This window comes from Apium graveolens, chromosome 2, assembly GCF_009905375.1.
Source record: "Apium graveolens cultivar Ventura chromosome 2, ASM990537v1, whole genome shotgun sequence".
Lineage (NCBI taxonomy): Eukaryota > Viridiplantae > Streptophyta > Magnoliopsida > Apiales > Apiaceae > Apium > Apium graveolens.
In genome coordinates, this window is record NC_133648.1 from 269877875 (window position 1) to 269890780 (window position 12906).

The 12906-nt window shown below is 36.3% G+C and overlaps 1 protein-coding gene across 1 annotated transcript; it reads left to right on the forward strand.

Annotated features, from left to right (window-relative positions):
• Window positions 1-6433: 6433 nt before the first annotated feature.
• LOC141706294 (transcription factor MYB80-like) lies at window positions 6434-7978 on the forward strand. The gene is made up of 3 exons (XM_074509091.1): window positions 6434-6702; window positions 6785-6914; window positions 7077-7978. The coding sequence occupies exons 1-3, from the start codon at window positions 6570-6572 to the stop codon at window positions 7777-7779; spliced, it is 966 nt and encodes a 321-aa protein (XP_074365192.1). The 5' UTR covers window positions 6434-6569; the 3' UTR covers window positions 7780-7978.
• The last annotated feature ends 4928 nt before the right edge of the window (window positions 7979-12906 follow it).

Genomic DNA, 12906 nt, shown 5'->3' on the forward strand with positions numbered 1-12906 from the left:
GCAACCCTTCCAGTGAGTTTTTGAACATCCTTGATAGACCGCAGAGGCTCCATGTCCAAAATGGCCTTTATCTTATCAGGATTTGCTTCAATTCCCCTCTTGGAGACCATTAAACCCAAAAAATTTCCAGATCCCACTGGGAAAGCACACTTTGCAGGATTTAACATCATCTTGTGATACTTCAAAACCTCAAAAGCTTCCCTCAAGTGGGTTATGTGATCAGCCTTCACAAGACTCTTGACTAACATGTCATCTATGTATACTTTCATAGTTTTCCCAATAAGATCTTTAAAAATATTATTCACCAACCTTTGATAGGTAGCTCCTGCATTCTTGAGACCAAATGCCATAACTAGGTAACAAAAAGCACCAAAATCAGTGATGAATGATTCCTTTGGGATGTCATCCTTATGCATCTTGATCTGATTGTAGCCATTAAATCCATCCATAAATCTTAGCATCTCGTGACATGTAGTCGCATCTATCAGAGTGTCTATCATTGGCAGTGTGAAACAATCCTTTGGGCATGCATCATTCAGATCAGTAAAATCCACACATATTCTCCATTTTCTATTAGCCTTCTTTACCATTATAAGATTTTCTAACCATTCTGGAAATTGTGTCTCTTCAATGAAACCTGCCTCTAAGAGCTTCTCAACTTCTTGATTGATGGTTTCCTTCCTCTCTAGGGAAAAACTCATTTTCTTCTGCTTCACGATCTTTCGATTAGGATCTATGTTCAACTTGTGGGTGATCAATCCCGGGTCTATGTCGGGCATGTCTGCTGCCGACCATGCGAACACATCATTATTCTCTTATAAGAACCTTACTAACTTCCCTCTAAAGGGCTCCTTCAACGACGCTCCAATGAAAGTTACTTTTTCAGGGTCCCCGGGATCCAAAGGAACCAAGATCAAGTCTTCCGCTGGCTTTCCTTGTTTCTCATTATTCTCACGGATATCCAGGTTTTCAATAGGTAGGACCTGCCCCCTACTCCATCTGCCCTAAGGGAGGCCACATAACAACTCCTTACCATCTTTTGATCTCCTCTCTCTTATCCAATCCCGTTCCGGGTAGGAAACTTCATCACTGAATGGTAAGAAGAGGGGACTTCCTTAAAAGCATGTATTCTCGTTCTTCCTATGATTGCATTATAAGTTGAACCAGCCTTTACCACTACAAAGTTCAACATCTGTGTTGCTTGCCTTGGTTCCTGACCCATAGTCAAAGGCAACTTAATTATCCCTTCCACGGGGCATTCGACTTCAGCAAAACCATATATTGGCATATTAGTTGGGGCTAATTGAGAATTATTGTAACCCATCCTTATGAAGGTGTCATAGAGTAAAATTTCCACAGATGCTCCATTGTCTACAAGGACTCTTTTCACTGGATTGTTCCCTATAATGGGTGTTATGCCTAGGGGATCTTCAGGGGGAAACTTAATCATTTCCAAGTCAAAATCATCAAATACCATTGTTACTTCTGTCCTAGACCTTTTCAGAGCTTCTCCTACTATATGCATGACTTCTCTAGTATAAGCTTTCCTTGAGTTTTTAGACAATCCAGTAGCAGTTGGCCCTCCAAAGATGGTGTTTATCATTGGCCCTCGGGTTGAGGGTTTTGCCCTTGGTCATCTTGATCCCTCTTACGATCATCGAAATTCCTTCTTCCATTATTATTTTTTTCATCTTTCTCCTCACTTCCAGTATACTTGCTCATCCTTCCTTTTTGAATAAAGAATTCAATTGCATCCTTTAGTTGTCGGCACTCATCAGTGTCATGACCAGCATCCTTGTGAAATCTACAATATTTGTTCTTATCTAGCTTAACAAGATCAGCCTTCAAGGGCTTAGGCCAATGAAAATCCCTATCTCTCTCGATTTCCATTAAGATCTGACTTCTAGGAGCATTCAGCTTAGCATATTCAGTGAACTTTTGTCCAGGTCCCCCTTCTTCGGGGGTTGAACCAGCGTCTTTCTCAGTTCTAGGATACTTGTCTTTGGCATTTATTCTAGATCAGTTTTTCGCTTCTTGCCACCAGCGGGCTCGTTATTCACCACCATCTTCTTCATACTATCCTCCACATTGATATACTTTCTAACCTATCTTGGAGCTGTAACATACTTTCAGGGGGCGCTTAGCTAAAGACATCTTGAAGAACTCATCTCTAGTTCCCTGCTGCAGATCATAGCTACCTTGTCCATAAGACCAGAGACCTTCAAGGCTTCCTTTGTGAAACGATTCAGATAATCTCTCAAGTACTCCTTTTTTCCTTGCACAATGATCATGAGAGATGCCAAACTTTTCTCATGTACTCTTCCACTGATGAATTGCTTAATGAAAGCTTGACTTAAATCTTTGAAGGACCCAATTGAATTTAGAGGCAAACGACTATACCACCTTTGAGCCATTCCCGACAGGGTTTGAGAAATACCCGACATTTAATAGCATCGTTCACGGGCTGTAGTAACAATGCATTAGAGAATGTCCTGACATGATTAGCGGGAACTCCAGTACCATCATATACTTTGGTAGTGGGCATCTTAAACTTCTTTGAGATGTGGGCATTCATTATCTCTTTAGTGAATGGTGGAGTTGGATCATCAGGATCTTCTAGGGGCATAAGATCACTTGGATCGGCCCTTGCGGAAACAACCTTTCTAGGTATTGGACCATCCATGTGTATGATTGGAGGGTCTCTCCGCCTAAGAGCAATTGGGGGTCTTGGGGTCAGGTGCGCCTATAGGTCGCGCTTCATCCTTTGGATCTCAGCTTCATGAGCCCTGATCTTCTCCTGTACATCTTGGGGATTCTTCCCTCGAGTGCTCCTGGGGCACTGGTTAATATCACGCATCGGTACTTTACCAGCACGCCTCCTTCTCGGAGCCACATCATCATCCGATGATTCAGAGTCTTTTTCAGTATTGATCCCCCGAAATAGGAGCCAAACCACGTATTTCTTGGGGTGTCCACCCTTGTGCTTCACTCCGATTGGAGTGTCCACTTCCTCCAACCTCGGGGTATAGGGGCATCCCGTAAGGGCGGTTAGTGGTCATAATTGTTGAATAGTCATACCCAACGAGTTGTGGGTTCACAAGTGCATGTAGCTGCTGAAATCGGGGATTCATCCCTTGAGGAATCGGGGGATTCGTCCCTTGAGGCTGTGCTTCGGTGCTCCCACCAGGGTTCCCCCTTGGGTGGAGGCGTAGGTTGGGTGCGGGGGTATCTCTACCACTGATGAAATTGTTTGGGTCGTCCCAGCCGGTGTTCTTTCAGGGGCATTGTTTCTACTCCCGTGTTCATTATGGTTGTTGTTTTGCTTTCCCACAGACGGCGACAAATGTTATGGATAAAAAAATAGTTTATAATTATTGCGGTATTTATTGATAGGGTTCGCGAGCTAAGAGCCTTTAATGCTTGCACTTGTGTTTCGTAGCTTAAATCTGCCTTCACAAGATGCCTACGTATCTCTGTGAATTTAGAGAATCAAGCCAAAACGTAGTCATATATAGAGGGGTGAGACCCTCTATATAGATATTGGATGTCCTTGAATTGAGTCGGGGTTAGGAGACTTGATGAATAAGTCTCCGGTTTAGAGTAGACTTTGGAGTCCTAATAAGTACGAAGCAGATTCCTTATTTGTTTGGGTGCTTTGGTGGCTACTCAATGAAGAATTTTATCCTTTATGGGATATACTTAATGAGATTATATATTACCTTATTTATTAATTATGAAATTAATAAATAATCAATATTTTAGGCCTCATTAACTGGACTTCGTTACTGGACTTCGTTACTGGACCATATCGGGTTTAACTAATTCAACATTAATTATGCTTCTAGGCTAGTTTCAGGTCCATATCATAAATATTATGTTTATAATAGATAAATGTAAAAATATATATATGTATATATACATTGTTCTTGATCAGCAGGAGGATATTGGAAAATTGCTTATTTATCAAAAATAGTTTATCTTCTTTCATCATGCTTTTCCAAGTTGTTAAATTAACTTTTACAATATCAATGAAAATTTAAGTTCCAAGATTGAAGATTCTATTAACATTCCAAGCCGTTTCTACGTTTTTTAAAGTTTATTGGATTAACAAATATTATTTTATTATTTATACATTCTTAAATGGCTTCCTTTTAAAAAATTTTAAATACTCCTGTAATGTTTGATTTTTACTCCTATAATCTTGAACAATGGACCAAAATGTCATTTCTGAATGTTAAATGGTCCAAAATATCACTTTTGAAAACAATGACCCAAAATGTCACTTCATAACGGTACTTCGTCTAACGTTTTATTTTTTAATGCAAAACGGTACATTGTGTGCCGTTTTGGTACTTTATTATTATTTTTAATTTTTTTATAATGTGCAAAACGTTAGTTGAAATAACGTTTTGGCTCAAAACGACACATCATATAGCGTTTTGTACAAAAACGGAACTTTATCTACCGTTTTGCGCATAAAAAAATTCAAAATGACAAAATGTTACACGAAGTACCGTTTTAGGTCTTTTGCATAAACAGTACACAATATACCATTTTGAAGTGATATTTATGGCCATTTTTAACCCACAATGACATTTAGGTCCACCACCCTATAATTTTTGATTTTAAAAATACATTATCTTGTTACACAAATATTATATTATATTTTACAAAAAGGGGAAAAGAAGAGAATATAATATAACAGTTTGTAGTTGGTCAATGTATATTTTATTTATTTTTCACTTTTTTCTCTAAATAGAGCTATGTAACATGATACTAGAGCTGGACAAAGATTAATTGTAGTCATGCATATAAAGAGTGGTGAGGAATTGTTGTTTCGTACCTTCCTAACATGTGAATGCTATTTCACTTTTTTAAATACATTTAATAGTAGTGTTATCTGTGACAAAAAAAAATAGTAGTGTTATCTTAAATAAATGTTTTGTGAAAATAATTAAAATTTTAATGTTATGTATTAAATGAATGTTATGTTTCATAAACACTACTGTTCTGTTTTTTTGTAATAGTTATTTGATTTTTCTGCACTCATATTTTGAATACATAGTTAGAATTATAATTTTTGATTTTTTTCTGAATAAAATATATAACTTGAACTTTTATTTACAATTTTTTTAAAAACATAATAACTTTTACTATACGGTTAATATATTTTAAAATATGTGTAAAAAAATTAAGAGACAATTAAAATAACTTTTAAAATATTTTACTATACGGTTAATTTAACTTTGTAAGCCGTAACCTGTGCACAGTAACGGAGGTAGTGTGATGCATGGTGTGTCAAGTGAGACCCATCATTATTTTCAAGGAAAGAGTTTTTTATTACTAATACAGCTTATCTGATCAGGCTTGTGCTTCAGTTCTCGATCTCTATTCTTAAACTTTTGCATAAAAAGATCTGTTTCAGCTTGTATTTCAAAATCATCTCATTTGTTGCTCCTGTTGATGAAATAATTAAAAATTTATTTTATATTATAAGTAATATGTGAAATTGTGAAAAGATATTATACTTTCTATTCATTTTCACTTGTCGTCATTTAATTAATTTGTGGTTATTTTATTAATTTATGATTAAATAAGTGTATTATGTAGTATTTTAGACTCAATTAAAAAATTTAATCTGAATAAATTTATTTAATATTATTTAGTGACTCACCATTTATAAATTTCAGTATCCGTACACACGAATGTAAATGCCAATTTTAAATGAAATTTTAGTATTAAGTGAAAGAGCATGGTATATAAAAATATGGTATGTAACACATGCAACTTAGACTCGAAAAATGAAATTATAGTTGTATATTTGCATTTTGGAATCACGTCAGAGTTGTAATATACACGAGTATTTGCTAGATAATTAAAAATATATATCAAAATAATTATAAATTCATATTAGAAATTTTTGTAATAATACTCTACATTTGATTTTACAAACAGAAACCAATATTTTCAATTAATGTTTTGGCATGCATACATGACTGTCGTGTAACTCAAGAACATGTCATTTCTTAATCTTCAATTCAAGATTGAAAGTCCTTTTTTGTAATCTATAAATCAGGATCTCAGTATCTTTTCTAATTGAACCTCGTACTCTCTTGAAGTTTTGTACGGAATAACCCCCATTTTGTTGTTGGGAGCAGGCAACAAACAACTTTGCATTTGGTTTTCACATAACTGCAGTGTCAGCCTAGAAAACACTTTGATACACGCACGCACAAGAGTTGACCAGGTGTGTTGTGGGTGAGCTACCAGCCATACTCTCTCACACGCTGTGTAGCGTTGAATTCTTTAATCAAGTCATGCACAATCTCCCTTCTCGCCCCTGCTCCCATGCATGACTACACAGTTTTTACCTTGCTCTCTCCTTCTACTTATTTATATCCCCCCCCCCCTCTTTTACTATTACTTTATTCATCCTCCAACTGCAAACAAACCATAACCCAGTTTTCTATTAATTGATTCTCACCAAAATATTTACATATCTACTGCCCTTGGTTAGTTTAACAACAGAAACTTAAACAATTTTCTCATCCAAGTCTTTAAAAGAGAAGATGGGACGCATTCCTTGTTGCGAGAAGGACAATGTTAAGAGAGGACAATGGACTCCTGAAGAAGACAACAAGCTGTCTTCCTACATTGCACAATATGGCACCCGCAATTGGCGTCTCATACCCAAGAATGCTGGTTCTCAGACAGTCTTACATTTTTTCTATAATTTTGTTTTTCTAGAATAGTACTTTCTAATCTTGTAATGGTTGATTTACAGGCCTCCAAAGATGCGGAAAAAGTTGTAGGCTGCGTTGGACTAACTATCTTCGCCCTGATCTAAATCACAGCCAATTTACAGCTGATGAAGAACACGCCATTGTCAAGCTCCATTCAGTTGTTGGCAACAGGTACGTACATCACTTGTCATTTTTCAGCATGCAGCACTCTTCTCATTAGCTTCTAAAAGCTATCCCTCTGGTACACACATTGCACAATTGCACATGTGCATGCTCAGGTCTTTCCCTCTAACCTCACCTAGTTTTCTTGTTTCAAAATTTGGGGGTAAACAGATGGTCCTTAATTGCTGCTCAACTTCCTGGACGCACCGACAATGATGTAAAAAATCACTGGAACACCAAGATCAAGAAGAAACTTTCAGGGATGGGAATTGATCCAGTGACTCATAAGCCCTTCTCTCACCTCATGGCAGAAATAGCCACGACTCTAGCTCCGCCACAAGTGGCTAATCTGGCAGAAGCAGCTCTGGGCTGCTTTAAAGATGAAATGTTTCATCTACTTACCAAAAAACGCATAGATTTCCAGATCCAACAGTCTGGTGGAGCACCATTCCTTAACGAAAATTTGGCTGTTGATTTCAACAACACCAAAGAAGAGGTTAAGGATGATACTATTAATAGGATCAGACTGGGGTTATCGAGGGCCATCGTGCAAGAGCCTGAAAAGTTACCTTCATATAAAACTTGGGACTCAGAAGGGGCAACCTCTGCAAGCTTTGTTTTCCCCGCATCTCTTTCTGGATTCAATTGCGGAGCTTCCTCTTTTGGGAATGAAGCAGATGGATCTCCATGGAGTCAGTGTACCGGAAGCACGTGCCCAGCAGGAGACGAGCAGAGTCGCTTGCATGGGCAGCTAAAGGATGATAACGCAGAAAAATCTGAAGGGAAAGAAACAAGGGATGGGTCAGGTATTTTCAACTCAGATTGCGTTTTGTGGGATCTACCCTCAGATGATTTAATGAATCCAATTGCTTGAATAAGCTAACATGAAAGCACTTAGATATGAAAACAAACTCGCAAACAGTCTTAATAAATTTCGAGCCGTTAGGAAGATACAATTGTAATTTAGAACACTTATCTGAATAATAAATTACACTAAAGAATACAAAGACAACTCTTCTTGTGACTACTTTATTTTCACCTACTTGATGTTTAACCCATTTTTTTGTCTATGCTATGTTCATCTCCCGGAGGGGGGGATAGACGCGGGAATCATATGATAATGAAGAGGATTAATCAGCCAAACCTTTCAGAGTTTTCATAATGAAAGGTGATTAAATTGATAAGGCAATATGTTAAGTCATTAAATAAGGGTCAGCTTGACGTGTGAAGGGGGATGTTCACAACCCAAAACTACATCAAGTTGCTCTCTAGTAAATAAACCTTGATAATGAAGAGGATGCATCAGTCATACCTTTGGTAGTTATCACAAAGGAAGGTGATTAATATCATAGAGCAATCTGTTAAAGTCATTAAATCAGGGTCAGCTTGATGTGTAGAAACTAAAAAGATGTTCAGAGCCCAAACCTACGTCAAGTTGCTCTTGAGTAAGCAAATCTTGAGAAGTCCATGTATCTGCATGGGTTTGGAATTCAGCAACCGCTTTTGTAGCACTGGATTTGATTGGAGAAAGGTTCCTTGACAAATTAAGCAAGTAACATCATCTGGAAACAAACTGCAACATCAAACTTATGAGCAACATCAAACTTATGATCAGTTACAAAAGATCAGAAGTGATAAAGTCAGTAAATTTATTCACCTAAAGATAGAAAAAGCATTCTATAATCATTGACATATGACAACAGCTTCGGTGTTGGGGAACATAGACGGGTACTTCTCAACATTAGTTAGATAATACCTTATTATATATCACCATTAAGTACCTAGGCATAATAAGTTATGGATAATACGGAAGCTGTCAGAGCAAGAACCGGACCATGTGTAGAAGCTATCGACAAATTAGAGCTAGATCCTCTGTGGTAGCAAATAAGTTGGTAAATGAAACTACAGGTATATAAAATTATTATAATAGACAATTGCAAGTTATGTAAACTGATGCAAGCACTTCCACACAAACACTATACATGTTTTCCATGTAATTAGTACAACATGTATACATTAAGTGATGGACTTCATGGAATAGTAAACTGAATAAACTAAAATGAACAGCCTAGAGAAACACATGTAAGAAAAGATAATTTGTTTATCACATCATAGAGGTATGTAGTGTGAAGGAAAGACTGCATAATGAGGAAGTAATTGACGAGTGGAAGAAATATAAAACCTTGTTCAATAAAGTAAACCTTTATACTCTCCTCTAGCGTATGACTTGTGCCTGTGTGTAAGGTCTACTTTGAAAGACTACAGCTAGTTGTCCACCCTCCCCTTTCAACAGTCCTGATAAACCTGCAGCAGCGAATTCAATAAGTTAGTGTGAAGTACAAAATCATTTAGCTTAAAGACATTGGTTATTATCTTCCTGCAAAGGCCTAAAATCATGGAAATTTTGAAACATAAGTAAAACTCATGTTAGAGCCATTTTTCACCTATCAACTTGACTGTCTGAACTCCTTGTTTGCTGCTCTAAAACTAAGCAAGGGACCAGTTGTGTGTATAAGCAACATCTGGCAATCTTAAAATGAGCTTATGATAAGTGTAAACTCTTCTCAATCCTTTAAAATAGAGGGGCATAAAAATCACGGCTGGGGCATAAAAATCACGGCTGGAACAAGAGAAACGTTGTCCAATAATACCTGTGTGACGACAAGGTAGTATACTCTGATATAAACCAAAAGTTTTTTGGCATTTCAGAACTAGAAACTGCTTAGTGCTGCCTAGTCCTTGCCAACTTTACTTCAAAGGTATACATATAGATAACAAAACTTTAATATTTGATTCGTATTTGACTGTCGTGGTATGTTGCTGAACTTCTTGAGTTATGATAATATTACATAAATTCACAAAGAGATAATTGTGATAACTTTCCTCCTCTATGTCCTGGTACTTGGGAGATAAATTATGCTGTCACCACTAGAATACAGGCTGAGTAGTAAACTACCTTGTGAAGTGTGCGCTAAGCAAAGAATGCGTGCACACTGAATTTTCAAAGACACTGAATATCCTTTGATAATTTTCCTAGTAGCCTACTCCTAGGAATCACGGATTCCTGGGTCACCTAACGAATCCCCGTATCCTCACGCACCCCGTATCGGATACTCGGATTATTGAGAATACTCTGATATTTAAAATTCTCAACTAAAATACATATTTTTTAATATTTATACTACATATATAAGTAATTTTAGTTTAAATTCTTGTATTAGAGATGCTTATATGATGTATTTGATACAATTTGCATAAAACTATTAGTTTTGTTAATAGATTTCATAATATATTTATAATAATATATGTGACGTATCCCCGCACCTGAATTCCCATATTATTTTATTTACCGAATTCATGTATACCCGCACTACGCACCCATCCGCATCCCCGCACCCGTATCCGCGAAAATTCAGCAAGAAAAAAAAATTAAACAGAAATGCAGCAAGACATGCACATAAAGTTTATTTTATCATTTGTCATAGCTGAAATAATCCGAATGTAAATTTCACAATCACAACCACATCATCCAATGATACTCGACATTTTCTGAACATTCGTAGTTTAAAGCGGACTGTATATCACTATGAAAAATGTAGTGAAACTTGAACCATGAAAAAAGATTTGTGAATATCAGAGAGAGGGATAAGAATCACAACACCAGGTTAAGTGATACACTGCTGATAAAGAAGAAAGCAACAATATGCCAATATTGGAATTTTACTTTTCAATTATTGGAATTTTACTTTTCAATAATAATATTAATCTTATGTCGTATTTACTATGTAGAGTAACTATTTTCTGTTTTTCTATTTTGTCATTATTGAGATAAGGTGTGTTGGTGTGTTGACATTATGGTGTGTTGATGTGTTGGCATTCTCTTATTTTGTCAGCCAGCTAATCATTACCTTATCATAAATAAGGTAGTATGCTCGTAACATTGGCTCTTATGTTGAATATTACTATTACAAACGTCTTTCTTCCTCGTATTTCTATTTGCAAAACTTTCTGTGCAGCTGCTTCGTTAAATACTGTACAGTCATCATGGTATCAGAGCAGGGGATGCGTGTATAAGCTTGAGATAGTCATTTTATTCAAAATGTGGTTCTTATTTCACCATAAAACAAATCTCTACTCCTCTTCTGAAATATAAATCTTCACATGAGATTATCTTGAAACATCAACCTGACTATCAGATTCTCAAAATATTTGGTTGTTTGGCTTTTGCCACTAATCCAGTTACTACTGCAGATAAATTTGAGCACAGGGGTGCTCATTGTCTTTTTCTGGGGTATCCTCCTTTTAAAAAGTGGTACAAACTGAATAATCTACTTACCAATGAATATTTTGTATACAGAGACGTCCAATTCAAAGATGAGAGTTTTCCTTTCCATACATCTGATAAAACCAACTTTATGACACCTATACCACCATCCTACCAACCTGATCCATCCTCATATGAGGAATTTGATTTTTTAAACCCAATGCCCGAATTCAATTCTGACTCTACTGAGTCAAGCCACACATTTGCTATACACTCTCCTAACCCTTCAGTATCTACTCTACGCTCTCCTATGTCTGCTGAAATTCAACCTTTACCACCTAGAAAATCATCTCGAGCTCATCTTCCATCAGTATAGATGAAAGACTCTGTCACTACCAATAATGCTTCTGCAATTTCCACCCTGTTGAATACTGATATCTCTTCTCTTTTTCACTATTTTCTTTCGGCTCTCACCTCTACATCTGACCCTATATCCTTCAAAATTATTGTCCAAAAGTAAGAATGAATTAATGCTATAAATCAAGAGCTTGATGCTCTTGAGTTAAACAATACTTGAGAGGTTACTAAGATGCCAGCAGATTGTCATGCCATTGGTTGTAAATGGATTTACAAGACAAAGTTCCTGCCTGATGGTTCCATTGACAAACACAAAGCTCGTTTGGTGATTCTAGGCTGTTAGGTCACACTTTCACTGTAGAGGGGGTGAATACAGTGTTTATTACAATCAAATCAAAATTCAAGAACTTATGTAACAGAAAACAAACTTTATTGAAACAATAAACTCTGTTACAATCTGGAACTGTTATCTCTCAGTGATGAACAAAATATCACGAGAGCTGCTAGGGTTACAGTAAATAATATTCTCGATAATGATAACACTTATAGTGTAAACCCTATGTCTGTGTTTATATATTACACAGTTACAAGATAATCGCTAATTGATATGAAATATAATTCTGCTTCCTAATATATATCAATCAGATATCTTTCCTTCCAAGTATTCCATTCTTTACGGAATTCCTTCTTCATGCATATCTCTTCTTATGTTTATCTTGATCTTCTTAACTTTAATCAGCTACTGTCCTTATCTGATCGTCCTTCAGCACTTAAGTTCTGATATCTATCTCCTGATGCTTATCTCCTGATAACATAAGTACTGATATCCCTTAAGTTCTGACGTCCAGTATAAGTACTGATCAGTTAAGTACTGATTTGTTCTGTTCAAATAAGATCTGAAATCTAAACATAAAACATATTAGCCATGACATTATCAAATATATCTAACAATCTCCCCCAACTTGTAAATTATCAAAATATACAAGTTTAACAGATATTTGATGATGTCAAAAACATTAAGTACAAATGCATGAGAAATAGACAAGATAACTACAACTTACAGTCCTTAAAGCTTTTACCAATTCAACTTCTGATAACAACTTTAGTCTGTATACACATCAGAATTTAAGTAGTTGTAGATCTTTGACTTGGCTTCATCATTTTCTGATCTCTCTGATGTCAGGAGTTGTTCTGAGATAATTCTTCAACAAACATTTCTCAGCATATCTGAGTTCATCAATCATTCTCCGTTTGACATCTTTAAGCTCTGCAGTATCTTCACCAGTTTGAAATATTGCAGCTCTGAGATCATTAATCTTTGCTCTTCTCAACTCCCGATCTAGTCTTATGACATAAGCTTTGTTAGACTCTAGATTGAAT

Bases quoted from the DNA above. Each gene is read 5' to 3' on its own strand.
- LOC141706294 (XM_074509091.1), top strand. From the start codon at position 6,570: ATGGGACGCATTCCTTGTTGCGAGAAGGACAATGTTAAGAGAGGACAA. The intron at 6,703-6,784 runs GTTCTCAGACAG...GTTGATTTACAG, and splicing joins TCTCATACCCAAGAATGCTG to GCCTCCAAAGATGCGGAAAA. The intron at 6,915-7,076 runs GTACGTACATCA...GGGGGTAAACAG, and splicing joins CATTCAGTTGTTGGCAACAG to ATGGTCCTTAATTGCTGCTC.